This window comes from Protobothrops mucrosquamatus, unplaced genomic scaffold (genome assembly GCF_001527695.2).
Source record: "Protobothrops mucrosquamatus isolate PMUCROS unplaced genomic scaffold, P.Mucros_1.0 scaffold768, whole genome shotgun sequence".
NCBI classification, from domain to species: Eukaryota; Metazoa; Chordata; class Lepidosauria; order Squamata; family Viperidae; genus Protobothrops; species Protobothrops mucrosquamatus.
The window spans coordinates 38,650-65,492 of record NW_015387036.1 but is presented as its reverse complement, the minus strand read 5'-3'; the positions used below and the strand labels follow the sequence as shown (position 1 = coordinate 65,492).

The 26,843-nt window shown below is 43.8% G+C and overlaps 1 protein-coding gene across 1 annotated transcript in view; it reads left to right on the top strand.

Moving 5' to 3' along the window:
* Positions 1–26,321, top strand: part of MEGF11 (multiple EGF like domains 11) — a 179,440-nt gene extending 153,119 nt beyond the window's left edge. The window contains exons 14-21 of the mRNA XM_015818601.1: positions 3,023–3,157; positions 9,285–9,413; positions 12,753–12,881; positions 13,508–13,636; positions 16,356–16,484; positions 18,096–18,326; positions 25,350–25,556; positions 26,161–26,321. Of these exons, the coding sequence (XP_015674087.1) occupies positions 3,023–3,157; positions 9,285–9,413; positions 12,753–12,881; positions 13,508–13,636; positions 16,356–16,484; positions 18,096–18,326; positions 25,350–25,556; positions 26,161–26,321 (1,250 nt within the window). The remainder of the gene's footprint in view (positions 1–3,022; positions 3,158–9,284; positions 9,414–12,752; positions 12,882–13,507; positions 13,637–16,355; positions 16,485–18,095; positions 18,327–25,349; positions 25,557–26,160) is intronic.
* The last annotated feature ends 522 nt before the right edge of the window (positions 26,322–26,843 follow it).

Sequence of the window (26,843 nt, the reverse complement as noted above, 5' to 3'; positions counted from 1 at the left end):
CTATTCTTACCATCATGGTTAGAATCATGGTTAGAATGGTTAGAATGCAATTGTTAGAATGCAGTATTGCAAGCTGACTCTGCCCACTGCCAACAGTTCGATCCTGACCAGCTCAAGGTTGTCTCAGCTTTCCATCCTTCTGAGGTCGGTAAAATCAGGACCCGGATTGTTGGGGGCAATTTGCTGACTCCGTAAACCGCTTAGAGAGAGCTGTAACGCACTGTGAAGCGGTATATAAGTCTAAGTGCTATTGCTATTTCTCATCCCTGTTTGTTGCGCAAGACAACACTGGAGGGAAAAGAAACGGGGATACATGCCTGAGAATCCCAAAGCAAAAGCAGGTCACTCACTGGGTGTTTCAAATGGTCATAAGCTGAGGACTATCTGTAACTGACTTTAATGTTTCATCTTCTGATATTTATAAGGTAAGCTGCTCAGAATCTGCAGAAATGGAGCAGTGTATAAGTTGTAAAGGGTTAGTACGACTAAAAATAATTGGCTTAATCATTATTTCCTCACTAATCCCCCACTACAGGCAGAATCTGTGAAAAGAACCTTCTAATCTTTACGAATAATTTGATAACAGACCTCCCTACTAGTGGAAATCACCCAAAGTGGCTGGGAGACCTACTCGGAGTTTAATAATCATGTCCCGGAGGTCTCTTTCCCATGCCAGGATCTTCATCATTACAAATAACTCTCGCTGTTGAGCAGAAGTCCTCTTCTGCTCCTCAAGCTGTTCTTGCCACAAGGCAGCTGCTCTCCGTTCCAAAATAATTGGCTGCTGTTCTTTTCCTATTTAAAGCTGCTACTGTCTTGACCTCGGTCCCCCGGCTCCGTTAATGACCTTGCAGGGCTTCCATTACAGGTCCTTGCTTCCTACGGCTGGCAGTGCTTCTATGTATCAGGGAAGCAAGGGGGGGAAATCATTTTTACCACAATGAAGTCCCGAGGGTTCCAAATATAACTCCAGGAACTCTAGAAAGAGAAAAAAAAGTAGTGCTTAATTTGACCAGACAAGGGTGTTCCAACTTAAAGATGACTTTTCCGTTCCATTCCACTCCACTATCCTATCCTATCCTATCCTATCCTATTTTCTATTTTCCATTCCATTCCACTCCACTCCACTCCACTCCACTCCACTCCATTCCACTCCATTCCATTCCATTCCATTCCATTCCATTCCATTCTATTCTATTCTATTCTATTCTATTCTATTCTATTCTCTAATCTGTTCTGTTCCGTTCTGTTCCATTCCATCTTGTTCTGTCCTGTCCTATCCTATCCTGTCCTATGCTATGCTATGCTATGCTATGCTATGCTATGCTATGCTATGCTATGCTATGCTATCCTATCCTATCCTATCCTATCCTATCCTATCCTATCATATCATATCATATCATGCTATGCTATGCTATTCTATTCCATTCCATTCTTTCATAATTTCATTCTATTCTGTTCTGAGATGAATAGAATAACAGAGTTGGAGGGGACCTTGTAGGTCATCTAGTCCAACCCCCTGCCCAAACAGGAGACCCTGTACCATTTCTGATAGATGGTAGTCCAGTCTCTTCTTGAAAGCTTCCATTGATGAAGCTCCCACTACTCCTGAAGGCAAACTGTTCCATTGGTTGATTGTTCTCACTGTCAGAAAATTTCTCCTTATTCCTAGGTTGAATCTCTCCTTGATCAGTTTCCATCCGTTATTCCTTGCCTGGCCTTCAGGTGCTTTGGAAAATAGGTTGACCCTCTCCTCTCTGTGAGACCCCCCCTCAAATATTGGAACACTGCTATCCTGTCTCCCCCTGTCCTTCTCTTCACTAGACTAGCCGTGCCCAAGAGTTCCTTCCAGGCTTCTCCAATTCATAAGCTGCTGTGCTGGCTCTCCCAGAGCATCTACCCCCCCACCCCGGTCACCCCTTCCCTGAGACTCTCACCTCTTTCCATTTATCCACCTGTGTGGTCCTGTGGTTAACAATGACAACCAGGACTGCCAGATTGTTGTCTCCAAGCACCGCAGTCACGTAACATTGTGCTTTACCGCCACATCGCTTAGCGACGGCAATCCCAGGCTCAATTACTGTTGTAACTCGAGGAGTATCTGTGCTGGTAAAACATCACCAGGAGAAGTATGTGCTAAAGTACAGCTAAAAATATAACGAGGCTAATAAATCAGAAGAGAATATAGAGAATTGTGATTAAATGAGTGACATTTGAAGAGAACATAATTTATGCATAAAGTGTTAAAATAGAACTGGCTCAATCTTTTATATAATAATGTTATTTCAGTGCAATAATGTTTGTACAATATACTTAGGTTCATAATATTCTGTTATTTAGGTGTCGTGGAGTACTTTATTGAATATCAATCAGAGAAAGAAAAGACCAATATTCTGTCAATGTTAACTACCATTTTGGATATTCAAGTTACAAGTATTATGATTATTTCACTTTTTCTTCTCAATTTCCTAGTTTATCTTCAGTTCAGGAGCATCCACAGGGGAGTCCAAAACGTCAGGATTGTGATTGTCACCCCGCAATCGAAGCCCTGCCTGCTTTCTATGTCCATCAATGTCACATACGTGTGCAAAGGGTGGGGGCATACTTAGACCCTCTTCAGTTCCATAGCTCTAAGAACAAAGATTATTTCTGTGTTTTTTACACACATCCTCATGTAGTGACCAAAATTGGAACTGGCAACTTAATCGTTAAGTGAAGTGGCTGCTTAAATAAACCCCAACTGTATTTCTCACCTGATTTCAGCTTCCCTTTGTTTTGCAAACCTGCAAAGGTTGTCAGTGCAAGGATTGCTCATAAAGTTACTTTTCATCACCCTTGTAACCGAACAGGCACTAAATGAGGCGGTCACTAAATAAGGACTTCCTATACAATCTTTCTAATAGCCCATCAGTTGTAAAAGTCCTCCACGGTGTATTGTAATTGATGGAGACTATATGTCTTGTTTTTAAGCTTCGTCTACAGTTTTGTTTATTCCTTGTTCTGCTTTTCTGATCTCTCTTAGTTTGTCCTCCTGGTTTCTACGGGCTTCACTGCAACCAAATTTGTCCTCAATGCTTTCACAGCACACTCCCCTGCCATCACGTCACGGGACAATGTGATTGCCTACCAGGGTTTTTTGGGCCCCTCTGCAACCAAGGTAAGGGGCTATTTGCGGACTCCGTAAGTCGGTACGTACAGGTAGTCCACGACTTACCGCCACAATTGAGCCCAATTCTTTTTTTTTTTTTTTGCTAAGTGAGATATTTGTTAAGTGAATTTTGCCCCATATTACAACCTTTCTCGCCACAGTTGTTAAATTAATCAGTGCAGTTCTTAAGTTAGTGACCCAGTTGTTAAGTGAATGTGGTTTCCCCACTGACTTTGCTTGTCAGAAGGTTGCAAAAGGGGATCACGTGACCCCGGGACACTGCAGACCGTCATAAATAGGAGTCAGTTGCCAAGCGTCCAAATTTTGATCATGTGACCGTGGAGGATGCTGCAATGGTCGTCAGGGTGAAAAATGGTCATTTTTTTCAGCGCTGTTGTAATTTTGCACAGTCACTAAATGAACTGCTGTAAGTCGAGGACTACCTGTAATTGATTGCACCCCGTATAATGCTCTAATGCCAACTGGAAGCAGGTTTTTTAAAAAAAATAACTAATGTCATCTTTGAGTTTCTAATTCTCACCACAGTACGAAAATGATGTTGAAACTCTAGAAGAGGGGTAGGCAACCTCGGCTCTTTTATGACTCGTGGACTTCAATTCCCAGAATTCCTGAGCCAGCACAGCTGGCTCAGAAATTCTGGGAGTTGAAGTCCACGAGTCATAAAAGAGCCGAGGTTGCCTACCCCTGCTCTAGAAAGAGTGCAGAGAAGATTATTAGGGGGCTGGAGGCTAAAATGTATGAGGAATGTTTGCAAAACTGGGTATGTCCAGTCTAATAAAGAGAAGGACTAGGGGGCCCATGATAACTGTCTTCCAGTATTTGAGGGGCTGCAACAGAGAAGAGGGGATCACCCTGTTCTCCAAAGCACCTGAGGGCAGAATAGTATAAGGTCTTTGCCAGCCCTCTTACTCTATGTTCTATATCTTCTTGGCCCCATTAAGAAATATAACACAGTTAATGTATATTTTCTTATATTTATTATCTTCTGGGGCTGAATGCAGTCTGTGGGTCACAGGTTGGACCTGCCTGTTCTACGCCTTTCCCAAGCTAGAAATGTGAGCCCCTTCATCATTTTGTTGACCTCCTGTCTGTTTTTTCCAGCTGTGCTAGACCTTTTTGCAAACCCTGTATCCACCGTTTCTACCAAGCACGCTTAACCAATTGCTGAACCCAACTGTTATTTTTTTTAGATTTGAAAAAAACCCAAACACCCAGTGGTTGTTTTACAGCTCTTTCCAAGAGCACGGCAGGGTGTTCCAGTATTCTGAATGTTGTTTGTGTGTTTTATTAAAGGAACAAATAAAAATCACGTAACGACGACGACAAACCCAAAACAAAACCCAACACCACACACTCATCTTTTGTTATTATATAAATATTGACAAACCATATTGTCTAAACTAGCAATTAACACTGTAAACAATCTGCGTAGGACATGAAATTAAAATGGGAGGAAAAGGAGGAAAAAATATGTGGGGAAGGTATATCATAAACAAAAGAGTTTCAGAAAATATAACCAAATCACTTTGGTGTCCTCTACTTTGCCCTTCTATAGAAAGCAGACTAATTAAAATGTTGACAAATAATAATCCACAGCCATAAATCAGTGGTGGGTTTATATAATAATTCTTTGGTTACCAGCATTCCAGCATATGAAAAAAACATCGTTCTCCAGGTTTCGGGAGTTGTGGCCATGATTTATGGCTTGTTGTCCTCGAGCATTTTCTACGCCAGGTTCATCTGAGAACCTTAGCTATGTTTGGACATAAAGCTCAGCCTTGATTTAGCACCGTGAGAGTAAGTCCGGAGATTAGGTTTGCTGCGCTCCTGTTCACTGGCCTTCTGCGGGGACACTGGGTGAATACAAATGGCCATTTCAGATTATCTACTGCTTATTGGGTGGAATGGCCTTGCACTTTTTGGCTTTGCAACTATGATTTGAAGTTGGCTTGTTAACAGCAAGTTTAATTCAGTTTAAGCATACTTTCAAAAACAGAGCCAGGCTTAGTCAAATGCAAAGAAACAAGTGTACAGGCTTGTGGTTAGGTCAGAGAAGGAATAACAGTGCAAGGAGAGGCGGTTTGTACTCATAACAAACTATGATCAGTTTGGTCTAATGCAGGGGCTCTTCAAACTTGGCCCTTTTATGGCTTGTGGACTTCAACTCCCAGAATTCCTCAGCCAGGCATGCATTTCGAAGTACCAACAGTTGCATCACCCACACCGTCAAGTGACTGTATTTCAGGCGCTTGATGTCCAGTATCCCACAATCACGTGATCGCGTTTTACTAGGCTTTTGCTGAACATTTGGCATTTACTTCTGGGTTTTGGCAAAACTGTACATGAGTACACTGCTAAAAAACCTGCCAGTCATAAAATCGAGTCAGTTACGTAACCAACCTGTTTTAGGATCATCTTGAGTTGGTTTTTAGGACCATCATGAGATCTACCAAAGATGGGCAGGTGCCATTACAGTTTTAACTTGCGGCCTTTCTGTATTTCTGTATTTCTCTGCCCCTCCTGCAATATGAATTTGACTTCCTCACACTATGGTGTCCTTTGCCAGCCAAAATAATTATAAATAAATTAAAATTAAATCAAATTAAAAATATAAATCCTTGCGTTAAAATGGCTGTTATCCACTCCTGACTTAGCATGACACCTGAATCAGCGCTCTGTTTAATGGCATACCTGATGAGGTCAGAATGACAGAAAGCAGAGTTGGAAGGGTCTTCTAGTTCAGCCCCCTTACACAAGCAGGAGACCCTCTGCCCTATCTCATTTCAGATAAACGATTGTCCAATCTCTTCTTAAAAACCTCCAGTGATGGAGCACCCCCAGCTTCTGAAGGCAAGCCGTTCCACTGGTTGATTGTTCTAACTGTCAGGAAGTTTCTCCTGAGTTCTAGGTTGCTTCTCTCCTTGGTTAGTTTGCATCCGTTGCTTCCTGTCCTACCCTCAGGTGCTTTGGAGAATAGCTTGACTCCCTCTTCTTTGGGGCAGCCCCTCAAATATTGGAAGGCTGCTATCATGTCCTCCATGCAAATCACACTTAGATCAAATAATTATGGCCAGACCAAATGCAGGCATCCATTTTCTATTCTCCTTGCAACTGACATCAGCATGAAATGGAACATTTAGTAGGAGACCAAACACTTAATTTTCTCTTTTCAGGAAATGATGTCTGATTTCTTAGAAGAATCTAGCTTATTTTTCAAAGTCTGGAGCGGGGCTAATTATCTCATTAAGTCAAATTCTCTTTTCTTGATTTCAATCTGTTGAGCATCCCTGCTTTCCCTTTGAAATGTTGATCCAGCCAGCAGGATTTCCATCAAATATTCATGTTCTAATTAAAGACAATTGGTGTTGCAATTTATCATAATAGGCAAGCATACAAAATGATACATATTTTTCTGAAGAAAAAATATGAGGCAAGAAAGAGATGGAGGAGGAGGAGGAGGAGGAGGCAGTTCAATATTTTATTTGGGATTAACATAAAGCACTTCCCCCCCCCCCCCCGCAAGTTGAAATTAAGATGGTGTGTTTCTCTCACCATCTCTTTTAATAGCATTTCTTCAGCTTGGTTTGTTACAAATGTAAGTTGGCTTCCATGTTTACAAAACTGCTTCCCTCTTTGATCATTCTTCTAGCAAAGGATGGAAGATTATCAAACAGAGATCCAGCCTAGAACTTAGGAGAAATTTCCTGACTATGAGAACAATTAATCACTGGAATAGCTTGCTTCCAGAAGTTGTGGGTGCTCCATCACTGGAGATTTTCAAGACTAGAAAGCCATTTGTCAAGAATGGTATAGGGTCTCCTGCTTGAGCAAGGGGTTGGACTAGAAGACCTCCATGGTCTCTTCCAACTCTTATTCTGTAATTCTGTAAGGGTTAGAAGGGACCTGGAGGATTATCTAAATCAACCCTCTCCCCAGTGCAGTCCTGAACAGATAAGTCATCCAGCCTGTTTGAACACATCTGGTGAAGGAGAGTCCACATTTGCATTTAAATCCAGTGAAAGTGAAATACACTGACTAGGATGACTCTCCAGAAAATGTAATATTTTCCATCTTTTGTCATGCTAAAAATTACAACCTGGTAGTAAATTTTGGAGCTCTGGAAGCCACATCTAAAGCTTTCAGGAGCTAACTGTGGCCCTCAGATTATGCATGTCTGATCTGCGATAGGTAGTAAAAGGGCCACTTTAGCTAGGAATAATATATTTCCAAGTATTTTTTAATAGCCATGTAAGGAATTTGAGTCATAAATCATGATCGTTTCAGGAACACATCTGAAATTTTAATAACAGAGGAACGCAGTCCTTTTTCAGAACTTTAATAACAAATTAGCATTGTAGTTGTATCTGCCCATTCCTACGTAAACAGAATATTTTTGTCCTTCTCTCAAAATTCTTAGATCCATCAATTATGGACGTGCTTGATACACAAGTATGGTGGAGTTTAATGGTTTGTGTGAACTTTTTTTGAAGGCGTCTTCTTCAGCTTTACAGCATCTTGGAGAATGAAGATTTATTAGATCGAAGTCTACCATGATATGGAACTCATTTCCCGAGACAGTAGGGTTTTGCATAATATTTGCTGTATTTTGATGAAGTGGTTTTGCATCCAGACAGAATCTTGCTTTGCTGAAATGTCTGATATATCACAAAGCTGCACTTTGACCAATCATGGAACGTTGTAAATTATAGTTAGAAACAGAGAGATAAAAGAGCACACGTAATAAATAAAAGCACTAAGCCATTAAATTACTCTTTAATGTTAACACTGCAGAGATGAAAAGACCGACTACAAGAAAAAGCGTCATGAAATAAGTAATATTAGTTTAAACACAGGCAAAAGTTGAAGCCATACATAACTCATTACTATGGAGCGTGCAATGTGGAGACTATCCCTGAAAAAGCTCTGGGTCCTTTTTGCAAAGACAAATCAATCTTATAGACCAGTCCATGAAAAGGACCTGCTGAGTCCTGATACATTGGTATACATGAGTGGGCCTTCAAATAAGAAGCCCTATAATATCCAAGGGTCTTTTTTTAACCCAAGCTAGCATTATGAATCCAACGTAGAAAGCATAGAAGCACAGGGCTGGAAGGGACTTTGAAGGTCTTCTAGTCTAACCCCCTGCTCAAGATAGGAGACATTATACCATCTCAGTCAAATGACTATACAATCTCTTCTTGAAAACCCCCAGTGATGGAGAACCGACAACTCCAGGAGGCAATCTGTTCCATTAATTAATTGTTCTCACTGTCAGGAAGTTTCTCCTTGGTTCTAGGTTGCTTCTCTCCTTGATTAGTTTCCATCCATTGCTTCTTGTCCTGCCTTCTTCTGGTGCTTTGGAGAATAAGATGAACCCCTCTTCCCTGTGACAGCCTAAGTGCTGGAAGACAATTATGTCTCCCCTAATCTTTCTCTTTGATAGACCAGGGGTCTTCAAACTTGGCCCTTTTATGACTTGTGGACTTCAACTCCCAGAATTCCTCAGCCATGCTGGCTCAGGATTTCTGGGAGTTGAAGTCCACAAGTCATAAAAGGGCCAAGTTTAAAGACCCCTGGGCTAGACATACCTAGCTAATAAAACTGACACAGAATTAGTAACATGTGTTCCAGTGGTTTTATCCTGCCAACATCTGGTCAGCCCTTTCTTGAACATTTTCCAGAGGCAGCTGTAGTTAGAGTGCATGGCAACAGTACAAGTGGAGCTCACTAAGTTAAAAAAAAGGTAAATCTAATTTTAGACAGGCTCACAGCTGGTGTAACAGTGTAAGCTGATGAGAGCTGGTGGACTGTCCATCTGTACTTCTACAGAGTTGAGTTCATGAATTTCTACAGTCCATGAATTTGGTTCCTCATGAGCAAAACAACCCCATTCAACAAAAGATACAGTCATTTATACAATGTCCAAATGAAATCTTGTCTGGATTAAATTTCAGCTTCTTTTCCTTTACCCATTGTACAAAACCAGGAACTAGTAGAAGCTCAACCAAAGCTCAACATACAATTCCTTGGAGAGCCACTTCTTCTACGTAACATGGTGAGCTTCAAGAGGAGATTCAACACAATGCAACCTTGATACCTTTTTTTGTTTCCACAGTGTGTCCAAGTGGAAGATATGGAAAAGACTGTGCTGAGTTGTGTTTGTGTACAAACAATGGGACCTGCAATCCCACGGATGGCTCTTGCCAGTGTTTCCCAGGATGGATCGGCAAAGATTGCTCACAAAGTAAGAGAAATACACCTCTTTTTAGTTTGTATACCATTGCAGTGATTTTCTTTTAAGGTTACAGACGTATATTTAGGGGTAAATAGGCAGATTTAAATTTAATTTAATTAATTCTTGCCTTGAAGTTCTTGAATGGGATTCATCTATCGGAACCATGACAGCATTTGTATAGGAGAAATCACTTATTTAGGTCCACTTTCTGGAATGTTAGGTTAAAGGGGTTCTCTAAGTGGAAGGGGGATGAGTGACTGCAATCATCTTCTTCTGAACCTGAGGTAATGTTTATTGATGCCATCTGGTTCCTGTCTGAATCTTCTCTATAAAGGTTGCCCTTTGTTCATATATCTTATTGGAAATGCATGATCGGTTACTTAATGCCGATGTTTGTTTAATGAAAAGCTTCCTGTCGGGACACTCAGCCCCAGTTTATTGATTCTTGAGGAACATCATTGCTAGAATTACTTGTGAATAGTCTATTAATTGCCCCCAAAGAGTTTCTCCTAATTGCTACTTAACGACAGTTTGTAAGGGGAGGTATTTAATTACACAATTCTTCTTATAACCCCCCCTGTATAGGATATTATTTCACTTCATAAATATGGAACCCATAAAAAGCGGGGAGGGTAGGAGGAGCCTTTAATACAACTTTCCTACCATGCCAGGAACAGAAATAAGGGACAGTTAAGGGGGCCAGGGAAAAAATAATTAACTAGCTGTTCATTGTTAATTTCCCAGCTGTGTGCTCAACAGGAAGCAACAGAAGGGCGCGACCTACAGGCAGGAAGCCTTTAATTAAGGTTGGAAGGGATCTTAGTTGGAGAACTATTTCTGAATAAACATCATAGAGAAATCTGGGCATCAATCTCAGCCATAGAAATGCTGCATTAAGAGTAGGGCAGGGACAGGATTTCTGCTTTAATTTCCAGTATGAGCTGCTGGAGGGAAAACAATGACTTGGCCACGTTTTTGGGAGAGAAAACCAATCTTTCAAACACACGCACTCCACTCTACACAATCCAGCAAAGCAAATGTATCTATTTTACAAAATTTTAAAGTTGGCCAAAAGTTCTACGTGAATCTCTGACCCATAAGAGATTTTCCACAATACCCCACCTTAATCCACCCAAAAGACCAAGGTTTTTTTAATTATTGTTTTAAAGGAAAACCCATTCTTTTCAAAAAAATTCTTCAAGAAATAATTAAGCGATTGACAATTCTGTGCAGTGAGGTACACGTAGCTACAGACAGAAGGGAAATTCTTTTACCGTTCCTCTTACATGTAATTTACTTGTTAAAGTCTAGGAGAGGCAGATAGTTATTTCTTTGAAATTGCCTAGACAGGAGATTGACATCGGCGGTCCTAAAAGTAGCTTTTTCTAAACGACGTCTTCACGCGAGATGGGGCATTGCAGGGAAGACCAGCGTGTCCCCAGAACGGTGTTTCCATATTCAGTGTGCAGCAAGGGATATTAAATAGCATTTGTTGCAAAATACATTAAACCTCCAGTGATACAGTAGGGATTGGATAAAAACAGACAGCTGCAATTTTGCTTTTATTGTAGGTCTTCCGTGAGTTCAGTATGGCTGTCAGTCAAAATAAAAATTAGGCAGGCTATCAAATTTCGTGGGTGGTTACTTTGAAAAGGCCTGAGCAATTCTTCTGCATTTGTGCTAAATGGGGCCAGTGGCAAACATTTCATTTTTTTTGTAAAAAGGGATTGTGAAATGCTAGAATGTCTGGGTCACAGGAAGCCAAGATGATTGGTTAAACAAGCCATCATATGTGTTTATCTGTGCACTTTATCCATCTGCTCAATCTTAGCAGGGTCTAGGCAGCTTAAAGTAATGTGCGAACCTGCTTAATGCTTGATGTAGTTCCAGAACAGAATTTTCTTGCCCTAAAACTGTTGCGGTAATTTCAAAACAACCAATAAATTTCACTTTCATTCCATTCTTAGTCTGTCAGTTTCAAAATCTACTTCTTCCAATTTCTGCATCATTTTTTACACATAGCTGAGCACACTTTCCTTACAACTATATTTTGTTAACAGAATACGGTCTAATACACACACTTTCACACCCAGATTATTCCAAAGCCCTTTTTATGTCCTCCCGTTCCCCTGTTTATATTTTTGGATATGTTTTGTAGCCTGGAGAACTGTCAAATGTGAAGCGGGGCTGATATTTAAGTACACAGCTGTTTTGCTTCTGATATTGATCTGAAAAAGGATGAAGTGGGTGAATGTGCATTAAAACGCAGGTGTCCAGGTTCCGATAGAGGAGACCAAACAAATCAGAACTCCGAGGCTAGAGATTTCCTCAAAGGACATGTTTATTGGTTACAAAATATTGGCATGATCAAAAGTGAAACCAAGTCTAAAACTCCCTGCAAAGAGAAACACTATTACAAAGTTAAACTTCCCACCCCAGTGCTATGCAATCAGCTACGTTTCCCAACAGAATAGTTTGGCAGGATTTCTACCCAACTGTTCCCCCTCCCAATCCCACTGGCAGAAAAGACCTTGGTTCCCACGGGACATTGAATTGTTTAGACTAGCAGAATTCCTCCACACCCCCTCCCATCTTTGTAGCAACCTAGAACGAGCAAGATGGCTGCAGCTAGGTTCGTTGTAGAGTTGACAGCAGGTTGAGCAAGATCCTTTTTGTATCCCTTTCCCTGCCATCCTGATGGGAGAGATTTCAGCGCATGTACAGAGTGTATTTATCCCTGTGGAAGAAGCTGTGAACTGTAGCAGTTTGATGAAAATAGTTAAAATAGTTAAAAGTGTCCAGTTCCAGACACAAAAAAATTGCTGAGACCCTAGAAAGTGTGCAGAGAAGAGCAACAAAGATGATTAGGAGACTGGAGGCTAAACCATACGATGAACACTTGCAGGAATTGGGTGTGTCTTGTCTAGTGAAAAGAACTAAGGGTGACATGATAGCAGTGTTCCAATATTTGAGGGGCTGCCACAAAGAGGAGGGGGTCAACCTATTTTCCAGAGCACCAGAGGACAGGTCAAAAAAGCAATGGGTGGAAGATCATTAAAGAGAGATCCGACCTAGAATTAAGTAGAAATTTCCTGACAGCTAAAACAATTAATCAATGGAACAGCTTGATTCCAGAAACTGTAGGTGCTCCATCACTGGAGTTTTTCAAGAAGAGACTGGACAACTATTTGTCTGAAAAGATCTATGGTCTCCTGCTTGAGCAGGAGTTGGTCTAGAAGACCTCCAAGGTCCCTTCCAACCCTATTATTCTATATTCAAAACACTTTTCAGTTTCAAGGATGGAAACATTGGGACATATTCTCTCTCTCTCTTTCTCTTTCTCACCAGCTTGTCCAGCGGGCTTTTGGGGAACCGATTGTTTTCATTCGTGCAGTTGTCACAACGGTGGGACGTGCAGCCCCCACAACGGAGAATGCCAATGTACCCCTGGCTGGACGGGTCCCTACTGTTCTCAGAGTAAGACCCAGAGTTGGAAGACTTTTGAGGCTCCCACTTGGAAGATCTCTGCAAAAGTTTGCACTGCCCCCAAGTGTCTGCTCTGAGCATTTTCAGAGTTGCCGCAAGTCAAACGGCAGCCAAACCAAAGCAAATAAAACCCACCAAGCATCAATCAATCCTAACAAGCGAACAAAAAAAAAAGGAAAAAAAAGAGCAGTACTTTTATAGTTGCACAAAGCGTTCTAATTTCCCCAGCACAGATTCCCTAATTTTGCATACAGGTTGGACTTTGAAGCCGATCCCGAAAAAGGTCCTCAAAGTTGGGTGTTTCTCAACTTTGGCAACTTTAACACAGGTGGACTTCAACTCCCAGAATTCCCCAGCCAGCAAAGCTGGCTGGGGAATTCTGGGAGTTAAAGTCCACCTGTCTTAAAGTTGAGAAACACTGGCCCAAACCATTTTCCCAACCTTGTGGAGATGTTGGATTACGGACCCCATCACCCCCTACTATACCTTAGAGTCGAATCTGGTTCCTGGCCTAAGGTCCCCCCCCCCCCGCAAAGGCCGTGGTTCAGGGGGAGACGTGGGCTCCGTTCTACTTGCCTGATGTCTTCCTGTCTCTTTTCTGGATCCCCCTCTGCCAGGATGTCCAGCTGCCTTTTATGGAAAGCACTGCGCCAGCCTCTGCCAGTGCCAGAACGGGGCCGACTGCGACCACGTCACCGGGCAGTGCACCTGCAGAACCGGCTTCACCGGAAAACAGTGCGAGCAGAGTAAGTGGTGGGGAAGGGAAAGCCTCTTAGCCAGTAGACTTGAGCTGCTTTGCTTTGGAGGGGGTTTTGGGGTGCCTGCAGGAAGCCCCCTCCCCCCAAAAAAAGAAGACTGTCTCCCCTTGCTGTGGAAGACAGAGCATCTGTGTGGTTGAAGGCATACACCCATCCCATCGTCCACAGAAATGGGCATTTTGTATTCTGGGCTGCAGTCATTACCTACCTCCCTCCCTCCTTCCTTCCTTCCTTCCTTCCTTCCTTCCTTCCTTCCTTCCTTCCTTTCTCCCTCCCTTCCTTTCTCCCTCCCTCCCTTCCATTCATCCATCTATTCTTTGTTTCTTCCTTCCTTCCTCTCGCCCTTTTCTTTCCTCCCTCCCTTCTTCCTTCCTTCCTTCCTTTCTCCCTCCCCCGTCTCCCTCTCTCCCTCCTTCCTCCTTCCCTCCCATCCATCCTTCATTTCTTCCTTCCTCCCTCTTCTTTCCCTCGTTCCTTCCTTCCTCCGTCTCCCCCTTTTCTTTCCTTCCTCCTTCCCTTCCCTTCCCTTCCATTCATCCATCTATTCTTTGTTTCTTCCTTTCTTTCTTCCTCTCTCCTCCTCTTCTTTCCTCCCTCCCTCCCTCCCTCCCTCCTTCCTTCCTTCCTTCCTTCCTTCCTTCCTCCCTCTTCTTTCCTTTCCTTCCCTCCCTCCTTCCCTCCTTCCCTCTCCCTCCTTCCCTCCCATTTATCCATCCTTCACTTTTGGCGTCCTTCTTCGCTCCATCTTCTTTCCTTCCTCCCTCCCTCTTCCCCTCTTCTTTCCTCCTTCCCTCCCTCCCTCCCTCCCTCCCTCCCTCCCTCTTTCTTTCTTTCTTTCTTTCTTTCTTTCTTTCTTTCTTTCTTTCTTTCTTTCTTTCTTTCTTTCCTTCCTTCCTTCCTTCCTTCCTCCCCTCCCTCTTTTTTCTTTCTTTCTTTCTTTCTTTCTTTCTTTCTTTCTTTCTTTCTTCCCTCCCTCCCTCCCTCCCTCCCTTCTTTCCATCCTGATGTATCTGCCTTAGGTTGAAGAGGAATGCAGAGCGCCTGGGGGTGCCCCCAAAACTTTCCCACTAGAGTAGCAGAGTCCCCAGCTGCTTTACAGCCTGCCTCTTCATTTTTATTGAATGTTGCCCAAAGAAACACAATAAGCTCTCGCCAGATTTATTGTCACCATCACGGTAATTGTATGAATAAATTTTGTCACTGGCCATTCAATCATGTTCCTTCTGATAGAAATATGGAAAACCAAATGTTGGCAGCCTGGAGAGAAAAGGAAGGGGAAAAAGGAAACCATCGCGTTTTGATGGCCTCAGGGACGCCTTCGGTTCAGGGGGTCCCTGGAGGGGCCCCGCCTGGCTTGTCTTGCTCAAGGCTACAGGACCCAAACCCCCGGAGAAATATAATCTCTAAGAGACTTGGGGGTGACCTTCAGCGTTTTCCAAAAACAAATTGCAAATTTTTCATGTTTAGTATTACAGAATTGAAAGCATTGACTCTACGAAGAGAGACGCTTTAAACGGCATTTCTTTGCAAAAATTAAATTACAATCCGTCAAACGCAGTTGCGCAGGTTGCAGTGAGCAACTAACCAGACCTGGTTCATCGGGGCATTTCCCACAGCACCCTGGAGAGATACTCCCCAAGGGCATGATGGGACATCCAGTGGGAAACTGGATCTGACAGCCTGTCGCTGTTCAGGGTAGCCAGCATTGTACGAGAAGTCAGAAGGAGGCTTAGGGAAGTGGGGGCCACATTCACTGAGAAGGTGCCCCATAACCTCAGTGGGCTCCTTGTGCCCGCCTGACTCTGTGCAAAACTCTCCTGCGCATTTTTTTTTCCCTGTTAATTCTCATTGAATTTGATGAACAAGCATTCGTTTTTGAAAAGTTTTGGGAGGAGAAAATGTGGGTGTTCTTGCTTCTATTTAGTGTCAGGCAGATGAGGACGGATGACTATGTCACAACTATCTCTCCAGCCTCTCTGGGTCTCACGAAATCTCAGGGGGAAACTGAAGCTTCAGAGTGATGGAAAACGTATCAGAAGGAACGTCACCAGCTGCAGCACCCCCTCCTCAGTCACCCCCAGTGAGAACAGTCACTCCAAACCAAAAATGCAAATCCCCTTATATGGCTGGCTAGGAATTCTGGGAGTCGAAGTCCACCCATCTTCAAGTTGCCAAGATTGAAAAATATTGTCCTACAGCAGTGGTGGCAAACCTATGGCACGGGTGCCAGAGGCGGCACTCAGAGCTCTCTCTGTGGGTACGCGCGCCGTCACCCCAGTCCTAGACCTTCAGCTGGGTTTTATAAAAACTTTTTGCTTTAGGCCTCTGCCGCCGTGTGCAAAAAAAAGAAAAAGGTTCAATCAGTCAATTTCAACTTCTCGCGGGGAAAAAAAAGATCTTGCAAAGTTGGAATTGATTGATTGAACTTTTTAGTCCCACCCAGTCTGCCATTACCACCGCAGCCACGCCCAGCCAATGGGCCACACCCAGCCGGCACTCGACGATGCATAAGTGGGTCTTGGGTTGCAGTTTGGGCACTCGGTCTCTAAAAGGTTCGCCATCACTGTCCTACAGGAAGGCTGTGTAGGTTACCTGGGGTTTTCCTAACTAGCATCTCCTGAGGATCCTCTATTGCAAAAAAAATAACTAGATTGGCAAAATGCCGGGCTGTTTTTTTTACAGGCTTTTTTCCACCTTGCATTTTCAGAGTGCCCACAAGGGACGTTTGGTTATGGCTGCCAGCAGCTCTGCGAGTGCATGAATAACGCCACCTGTGACTATGTTACAGGTACCTGTTACTGCAGCCCCGGGTTCAAAGGAATCAGGTGCGATCAAGGTGAGGCAATTCCTCCTCTTTCCCTTGCTCTTTTCCTTTTCAATGGAGCCTTCAACTCGGTCTTGGGCCATTATTCCAGAACAGCTCAAAAAGACACCCCTCCCCCCAAAAATGCTTACACCCTGGAAAAAAAAATCACACAGGAGGGGGAAAAGGCAGGGTGGGCAGACTATCTGGCTTTGGGTTTTTCCATGAGGACTAGTAACTGGAACCTGAAATGCTGAGGTTTAACAGAGATGGCCCAGTTTGGAGGTAGAGACCCAGTCATGGGTCAAGGGAAGGCATTTACTTTGCTAGAATAAAACAGCCTGATTCAGATGCCATCATATATCATTGTGCAGCCCCAGGTGTGCACCCGTGTCACCTCTCCTGCATTGGCTGCCAATTTGCTTCCAGGTGCAATTCAAGGTGCTGATTGTCACCTTTAAAGCCCTTCATGGTTATCTGAAGGACCGTCTCTTCCCAGTCACATGTGCCCAGCCCACCACCAGGGATGTCGCAGGCCCCTCTCCTAAGGAGATACATCTAGCGGGACCCGGATGATGGGCCTTCTCTGTGGTGGCTCCCTCCCTTTGGCACGCCATCCCTGCAGAGATTAGACTGGCCCCCACTTTGACACATTTTCACCAGGCCTGGAGACCTGTTTTTTTTCCAACAGGCCTGGGCAACCCCAAGTGGGATGATGCCCATCAAGTGGCTTGTTTGATTGTGTGTTGTTGACAGAGGGATGTTGGGGGGGGGGGGTATTGTCTTTTTTATTCTTTTTATATTGGGTTTTTGACTTTTTGTAAGCCACCTAGAGTCACTGAGAGTGACTGGGCAGCCATATAAATCTTCTAAATAAAATAATGACATTCCTTCTCTCCCAAATACCTCCTTGAAGGATGTCTAAAGGCAGTTCAAAATAAGTCAACGTGGGCACCACAACTAGGCGCAATGCAGGGAGAAAAAGTTGGAGCTTGGGTTCCATCATGACTTTTTGACCTCCTCTTTGTGGATCCTCCCGTCCCTTGCATTTCATAAGGCAGATTTGCCTAGAATCAAAGGGGAGAGGTCATCTACATAGAACTGGTCCCACCCCATAAGGACCCTAGTGGTTAGAATGCAGCATTGCAGGCAAACTCTGCCCACAGCCTGGAGTTCAATCCTGATTAGTTCATAGTTGACTCAGCCTTCCATCCTTGCGAGACTGGTAAAAATGAGGACCCAGCTTGTTGGGGGCAGCAAACAATGCTTCTATATTATAAACTACCCAGAGAGTGCTGTAAAGAGGCGGTATATAAGCCTAAATTGCCAAGTGTTATTGAAATGAACCAAAAGCTGGCACGTGGGGCAGAGATGCACCCTGTAAAAACCATGAAACAAGAGGAAGGCAGTTTCTCTGGGCTAGCTGAGGTTTCCTTCCAACTGGCACGGGGGCCCAAAGAGTAGCTCTCCAGATATTGCCGGCCCACATCTCTCAGCATCCCTGGGAGTTGTAGTCCGGTGACCCGTTTCAGACGAGCTGGTGGAAAGCTTTAAGAACTGTAATCCCTGTAAATAGCTGGCCCTTTCTTGCAACATGGCCTCCCCCACTTAATTTAATGGTGCATTGTGAATTATTTTTAACAGCGGCTCTCATGATGGAAGAATTAAATCCCTATACTAAAATTAGCCCAGCTCTTGGATCTGAGAGGCATTCAGTGGGAGCAATCTCTGGAATTATTATCCTCCTGCTAATTATTATGGTTTTGCTGGCACTGTTTGTGTGGTATCGACGTAAGCAGAAGAAAGGGCACGACATGCCGAGCGTCTCGTACACCCCGGCCCTGCGGATGACCAACACCGATTACTCGCTCTCCGGTAAGGGGCCTTGGGACGAGGACAGCACCGGCTAAAGGGGAGGGGAAGTCTTATCTGTCGGACACCAGGTCTGCTTTTCCCGGTGCCACTGGCTAATTTCTTTTTTTTTTAATTTTGAATTTTATTCAGACAATTAAAATACGAAGGAAAAAAATTACAAAGATGAAACAAAACGACAAAAAAAGGAGTTAAAAAGACAAAAAAAACCAAAAACACATGTTATCCCCCCTAGCTGGCAACAAGAATAGTTTTTCCCCTTGCGAAAGAGGTGCAAGATTTATAAATGTTTACATCTATTTGTCATCTAGTTTGACCTGTCATACGTTATACATATATACACATACACCTGCATACATATATATGTATGTATGTATAGGAAGAAAAAATAGTTAACAGGTTAATCAACAGCCAAAGTTAAACTACAAAGCCCACTGTCAACAATCTGTTATTGTAATTTAACTCGTAGAAAGTCTACAATAATTTCTTACCTACCACAGATCACCCGATGGCACTGGCTACGTTCATAGAGCCCTGGTGGCGCAGTGGTTAGAATGCAGTATTGCAGGCAACTCTGCCCACAGCCAGGAGTTTCTTCTCTCCTGCCCCATTTCTGAAGGCCAAAGTAAAGGGCTCCGCTTCAAGAACACCAAATGTTATTTCATCTGGGTGTGCAGAAGTAGAATGTCTAAAATACAGCTCATCCTTGACTTAAAACCATTTGTTTAGCATCTGTTTAACGTTACAACAGCACTGAAAAAAATGACTTATCATGGTCCACATACTTACGCTTGTCACAGCATCCTCATGGTCACCTAGCCAAATTTGGGGTGTTTTGCAACCAGCCTGTATTTATGACGGTCAATGGCAGAAGCAGGATTCCCCTTAAGGGCCAAGTGATTCACTTAATAATTGCAGTGCTTCATTTAATGGCTGTGTCAAAACAGGTCATAAAATCAAGCGTGACTGACTGAACCGCCGAGCTTAGGAAGAGAATTCTGATCCCAATTCTGACTGAAGAAGATCAGTGACATGCATTTAATATGAAACGGAATCTTCTCAGCCACGATGTCGGCCTGCTGCTAAAGGAGTTGGAAGTCCAGAAGTCATAAAAGGGCCAAGTGTGAAGACCCTTGTTCTAAGCCTAGCACCAGGGACAGATATGTAGCTCACCCATTATATCAAAACATGTCAACAGTTTCTGTTAATAGGCTTTTCCAGGCCAAAGAGTGGAATTACCCCATGAAATTAAGAAACAGAGTACAGGTGCCACACACAGGGAGGTTAAACCATCTCAGTCACCTTGGCGTGGCTCAGAAATCGGCCTCACATGAAGCATCTTTTCCTTCTGCCGAGTTGGAAGTTGCCTCCTTTGAGCCATCAGGGTTTGGCCCATTTTCAAGGAGATTTGCTAATGTTCCAGGAAGTTTCTCCTCTTTACGGACTAGGACAGTAGACCTTTACATTGGAAGCGGGCCTCGGGCTTGCATTTAATTTCTCTTGGCAACCAGAAAAGAGCAGGCCAGCTAGAACATTTTAAAAAGCCACCCGTGCTTTGCCGAGCAGAGTAAATCTTCCTTATTTGCCACGCAGGGGCTGGTTCCTGAAGAGAAAACCTGCAAAGCGAGAAGAGATTTTTAGGTAAGCATAATAAATGTGCAATGCCAATTCGGCTGTAAATAGGTTTCGTCCCAGCTGCCAATTCAGCTCTCTAAAGGTCACTGGGATATTAGAAGAGAAGCTGAGATGTTCTCCTCCATGATAGCAGAAGTGTGGAAAGGTTCCTGAAACAAATCTCTGTCGGCAACCGACAAATGTTGGTTGTTGCGATGAGCAGAGTGTGGAATATTGCAAGAAGCTCAGTGATACTCATGTGCACTGCAGACTTTTTCCTTCTCCAAAACCGTTCCAGATCTTTGGAATGATTTTCGTGGCAACATTTTTTTCCCCTTCCAAATGTCCATAATTAACTTAGATCAGTGTTTCTCAACCTCAGCAACTTTAAGAGGGGTGGACTTCAACTCCCAAAATTCCCCCGCCAGCATTTGCCCAGAGCATCACTTCGTGCACCATAGTAATGCAAGCTCCACCCCTTTCTTACCTAGTTATGATGTCATAGCACATGTACAGTAGGGGTGAAGCTTGCGTCGCGAAGGTATGTCTCTGCCTGCAAACTTACTAGATCAGGCCTTCATCCCATCTAGTTCGGCATACAGGATAAAATATGTGAATCTGAGTAAATATTCATATCAATAAACTTAAGGAAGTAGTAGTGAGTTGCGTGTAGCTGCACCATCAGAGTGAGCAAAATACCTGGGTGCTGCCATTCCAGCCATTCAGAATTCAGCTTCTTTTAATGGCCCTTCTGGTCAAATAGAATCATTGAATCCTAGGATTAGAAGGGATCTTGAATGTCTTCTAGTTCAAACATCTGGCCACTGCAGGAATCCACCTACCATTCTGGATTAAATAGCTCTCCAGCCTTTTGCCAGAAATCCAAACACAGGGAGTCCTCAACCTACGACCGCAGTTGAGTCCAAAATTTCCATGGCTAAGAAGATAGCGAAGTGAATTTTGCCCCATTTTATGACCTTTCTTGGCACAGCTGTTAAGTGAGTCATTGCAGTTGTTAAGTTAGCAACATGGTTCTAAAATGAATCTGGCTTTCCCAGTGACTTTGCTGGTCAGAAAGTCACAAAAGATGATCTCATGACCTCGGGACACTACAACTGTCATAGATACATGTCAGTTTCCAAGCATCTGGATTTTGATCACATGACTACGGGAAAGCTTCAACAGTCGTAAATTATTTTCAGTGCCATTGTAACGTTGAGCAGTCACTATATGAAGTAAGTCAAGGACTATCTGCATAGACGTATGTAAAATAATTGTACTACCCTCTGTGCCCCGCTAGGTGGCAGCATCTAACCAAATTTAATTGGTCTTGAAAAGCTAAACTGGGTCAGATTGGTTAATATTTGGATGGGAGACCACCAGGAAATGCCACCACTACAGTCTAGCTTGAAATGTCATTTTCAAAAGTCCCAGAAGAAGAGAGCAGCAAGCCACCTCTGACCTGGAGACAAAAAAGCTTCGTGAAGTTGCCAGAATTTGAGCAGACACTTTTTTGTGGTCTCCTGCCAAATTGAGACTCGTGGGGAAAAAAGCCAAAGATATACTCATTAAACCCATTCAATTCCCTGCACAAGGGCAAAATTCCTCTAAAGTAGATTGTGCAATTCCTTCTCATTCCATTCCTTCTTTCAATTAGCATTTGTTTAGGTTCCTACGAGGATGGGTGGGCATTAGAACAGCTGGGAGGAGAGAATATCGTGCAGGTATTCCTAGACTGACGAGCACAGTCGAGCTCAAAGTTTCTATTGCTATGTGAGTTGTTAAGTGAGTTTTGCTGCAGGACTACATGTATGGCACACCTATTGTCGCTTTTTTGCAGGAAGTGGGTATGTCAAGTCTAAAGAAAAGAAGGACTGGGGGTGATATGATAGCAGTGATCCAATATTTCAGGGGCTGCCCCAAAGGAGAGGGGGTATTCTCCAAAGCACCTGAGGGTAGGACAAGAAGCAACAGATGGAAACTAATCAAAGAGAGAAGCAACCTAGAATTAAGGAGAAACTTCCTGACAGTGAGAACAATCAACCAATGGAACAACCTGCCTCCAGAAACTGTGGGTGCTCCATCACTGGAGGCTTTTAAAAAGAGACCGGACAGCCATTTGTCCAGAATGCTAGAGGTTTTTCTGATTGAGTAGGGGGTTGGACTAGAGGACCTCCAAGGTCTCTTCCAGCTCTGTTATTCTGTATTTTGCCTGCTTGATGTGGGCCATTGATACCAGCATGAGGAAGAAGTGGGGTGTTTTCACAGCAGGATAAGGAGACGGTGTGGAGGTGGCATTTGAGCTACAAGAGCTACAAAACAACAAATTCCCCCGCCGTGTTTTAAGGGTGCTTGTCTCTGGCAGGCCCTGCTTTTTCCGTATCTAAGGTATTTATTCCTGTCATTAATCCCGACGTTAGCACTGCCCAAAGGAAGCACCAAAGTCCCTCTGAATTCAGGCAACCAACTGTTTATTTCATCAGCGGAGGCTTCTAAATTAAGCCTTTAATTATTGCAAAGTAAACAAGAGCGTGCTTCATTTCCTGGCTTTTAAAAAGTCGGCCGGCTTTGCTTTTTGTAGCTGAACCGGTCAAGTCTGCAAGTAGCTTAATCCGCTAAATTGAGAGGGCTTTATTCTTTCCGACAAAGTGTGGCTATTTCGATCTGGGTTGATTGACAGCCAATGATCGTTAACATAGAAGGGACCCCGGCATGCTTTGAATGGCTGGCCTTGTTATCTGCAAAGGGATGGAGTTTGGCAAGGAAGGGGGAAACACTTGGCTGATTAACAGCAGTTTTCTGTAGGAACTCAGCTCCGGAGAGATTGGCTTTTCCTGAGCAATTCTTTGGCTTTTTCTCCGGGGTCCCTGGAGGGGTGGGGAAAATGTCTCTCTCTCTCCCCCCTGCTTCACGTTGCCAAAGATTTCTGCGCCAAGAAAAAGCTATCTTCCACAGCTCAAGATTTAGAGTAATATTCCTCTGGGGCACAATTCATTCTGGAAGGGGGGATGATGCCGATGCTGTTCGTGTGGATTCTGACGGGTCCTTGGTGCTCTCTGAGCTTGTAAGTCGAGGACTACCTGTATTAAACTGAGACCACTGCGTGCTCCTACGTAAACCCTGTATCTTAGTTTGGTCCTGGTGTATCCAAAGACCTGGGTTTTGCTATCTTGTCCTCTGGTTCTAAACCACCCCCCATGGAAAAAAATTGGTGGTTAGAAAAGTAACCGAGACAATCGCTTACATTTCATTGAAAATCTGATGATTTTCAGGAGAAGATACTTCGGTGTGAGTGAGCCTGTTACTTCCCCCTTTAATCCACCCTGAGCAGAATTATGCATCTGTCTCCTTGTTCTGTTTTCTTTCATCTTGGGAACATCAGAAAGGTTCATTTCATTTAAGAGGTCCTGCTAATTAGCCTGAAATCTTTGCTTTTGATTCAAAGGTATTGTCGTGAGCGGTGTTTGGGTCCTCTCTCATCATACAGTAATACTCGTATTTTATTTTATTTCTGCTTTCCATTTTAATTGCCTGTCAGCTAGAAGGGTCCCATTATTGGGGGGTATCTCAGGGACTTCTGAAGCTGAGTTGGTGCTTGTTTATCAGAGGCATAGATATCAAAAGGTAGAATTGACGAGGCTGTGTGGCTGAGTTTACAGAACAGACTGGACTACAAAGGCATCTGCTGGGTCTAGTTGTTAAACCAAAGTTAAGATAATGGCTGGGATGGCATGATCAAAGCTTTATGTATTTTTATGTGCATCACACACAAAATGGCCAGAGCTTCAATGACAACAAAGGCCACCATCTTGCCTATTTTTCATCACATCCAATGAATGCCTTGGCTAAAATGGATTCTAGGCTATCCTTAGATCCCAATTATAATCTTAGCAAAGTTGTACAAAACCATGATATTTGCTTGGCTATCAAACTCCTCCCAGAATTGTGGGTGGTTCATCACTGCCAATTCAATTTATTACAGCCAAAGGCCACACATAAATCAAACATCCAAATAAAACAAAACTAAACAGAACCATCACAAGTGGACATAGCAATACTACACAATCAATGATGCAATCAATGGACGACCAATGTCTGCCTAGTCTTACAGACAGTATATCAAAAACAAGCTAGCTTCAGAAAAACTGAATCATACTGACCTGACAATAAAAATACACTGAGCATAGTCTAAAACTGGATAAAACACGTAATAAAATCAATTATAAAAGATTATTAAAAAGGTCTAAAATGATTGTTTATGTTTCTGGCGAATCCCCAATGCTTCACAGATCTTAAGTGAATTTTGCCCCATTTTACAACCTTTCCTGCTTCAGTTGTTAAGTGAATCACTGCAGGTGTTATGTTAGTAACACAGGTGTTAAGTGAATCTGGATTCCCCATCAACTTTGTTTGTCAGAAGGTTGCAAAAGGAGATCACATGACTCTGGGACCCTGCGACCGTCATAAATAGGAGTCAGTTCCCAAGCCTCTGAATTTTGATCACGTGACCATGGGGATGCTGCAATGGTCGCAAATGTGAAAAACGATCATAAGTCACTTTTTTCAATGTCATTGTAACTTCAAATGGTCACTAAATGAACCGTTGTAAATTGAGGACTAACTGTAACAATAAGGTTTAAAATACCGTGCTTGATACCTGCCTACCAATCTCAAAACGGAAGCATCCTCATGTTGGTCGGATATTAAGGGGTGGAGAAAGGAGAATATGGGGAGGACTGGGGTCTCCTTGCTTGGGAAAAGAGAAAATAAAGTAAAAATAGGATTTTATCCTCCTGCGGGGATCACTAGCAAGGAATTTTCCTTCGGCACATGTTTTCCTGTGATAAAGGAACGGAAGCAAGGAACCGGTTCCTATCAGGAGAACAGCTGCTTTGGCAGTAACGCTGATTCCGACAGCCCCACGAGAGATAAATGAGTTTGAAAAAGTGCTGACTCTGATGTCCAGATTTTACTGGGGGGGGGGGCTCCGTGGCTGATGCAGCTCAACCAGGTGGTTCAGCTGCTTGGCAGTGATCTCCCAAGAGATCCAGGGAGACGGCTGTGCGCACTCCTTGACGCCTCAGGTGGCGCCTCCCTCCCCGGGTGGCGGGACGGGGCAGCGCACCGTGGGCGCCTAACGGAATATAACCGTCACGTCGAGACCCTTGTAACCGTGAGAGCTGTGGAACTGAAGGGCTGTTTTTCTTCCCACCAAATGTTCAGGACATGACTTGCACATGAGTTTGGATGAGCAGATGGTTTGGCGAGACAGTGGTTCGGACATTCCCGAGGCGTAACTGGTGGGTTCCCGTGCTGTGTGCGTTGAGGGCTAGGTCTCCAACCTCCCCCCCCTCCCTCGAGGCTCGGTGGCTCCCGCCTGCTAAGAGACCGAGCCGGGCTCTTGTCTTGCAGACTACGTGAAGGAATCGGCCCACAGCTCCAGCTCCGCTTCCCTCAACAGCAGCGAAAACCCCTACGCCACCATCAGAGAGGCCCCCATCCTGACCCGCAAACCGCCCGAGAACAGCTATGTGGAAATGAAGTCTCCTGCCCACCGGGACGCGTCGTATTTGGACATGCCAGCCTCTTCGCCGGCCCACAAAAACATCTACGACGTTGGTAAGTGCCCGGAGAAAGCAGAGCCAGTTGGAGGGAGTCGGTTGTTGCAGGTAGTCCTCAACTTACAATCACAGTGGCGCCCCAGATTTCTGCTGCTAAGCGAGGGAGTTGTTAGGGGAGTTTTGCCCCATTTTTTCTTGCCACGGTGCTTAAGCAAATCACTGAAGTTGTGAAGCTGGGAACACGGTTGTTAAGTGAAGCCGGCTTCCCCCCTTGACTTTGCTTGTCAGAAGGTTGCAAAAGGAGATCGCGTGATCTTCTGACAAGCAAAGTCAAGGGGGGAGTCGGGTTCACTTAACAACCCAGTTACTAAATTAACAATTGCAGTGATGCACTTAACAACAGTGGCAAGAAAGGTCGTAAAATGGGGGAAAAATCACTTACAACAACTCCCTCGCTTCGCAACAGAAACTTTGGGCTCAATTGTGGCCATTAGTTGAGGACTACCTGCCTAGAAGAACCAAAAGGATGGGGATTCTTGAAATGTTTCTGGATTGTTTCCTGTGTCATCTGAGGAGAACGTCTCTGAGTCTTTGGGATGCTGAAATGTCTTCCAAAGATGCTTGATGGCCCAGACCACGTCTCCCTCTCGTTCTTTCCACAGAGCCCACAGTCAGCGTGGTCCAGGAGATCCGTCTCCGCAGTGCTGGTTACATCCAAAATCCATACGACCTGCCCAGAAACAGCCATATCCCCAGCCACTATGACATTGTCCCCATAAGACACAGCCCAACTCATGGAACTCTCTGGGAGAAGCCATCTTAAAGGGCCAAACCACCTGGACATCGCAACCCCAACCGTGTGCTATGTGAGCATTGTTCTCGGACACAACAAAGGCGACAATCTTTTTTTCTGTTTCATCCTGCTGTATATGGGAGGAAAGGAAGACCACTCAAAGAACCTTTAGGGACAATTGTTGGGGCCAACTTGCTTCTGCATGAAACTCTTTATTATTTGACAAAATAATTTTATACACATTGCAGGAAAAACCCAAGAAAGCTCCTTTGCGTTCAACAGCAGAAAAAAAGACATCCGAAAGCCATTTATCTCCAAGGTCAACACTGGACCACGTGCAATTTGTTTTTGCTTTAAAAAAAATGGAGGGGGAGGGAGGGTAAGAAAAGACCCCTTGCTGCAAGTTCTTATAGCTCTATCTGCACTGTATTATCATCTGCTTCAAGAATTCTTTTCTTAAAAAAGAGAGAGAATGAGAGAAAGAGAGAGAATGAGAGAGAGAGACGTGACCTTCAGATCGATTTGGGGATAAGTTATGAAGCCTCCTGTGTA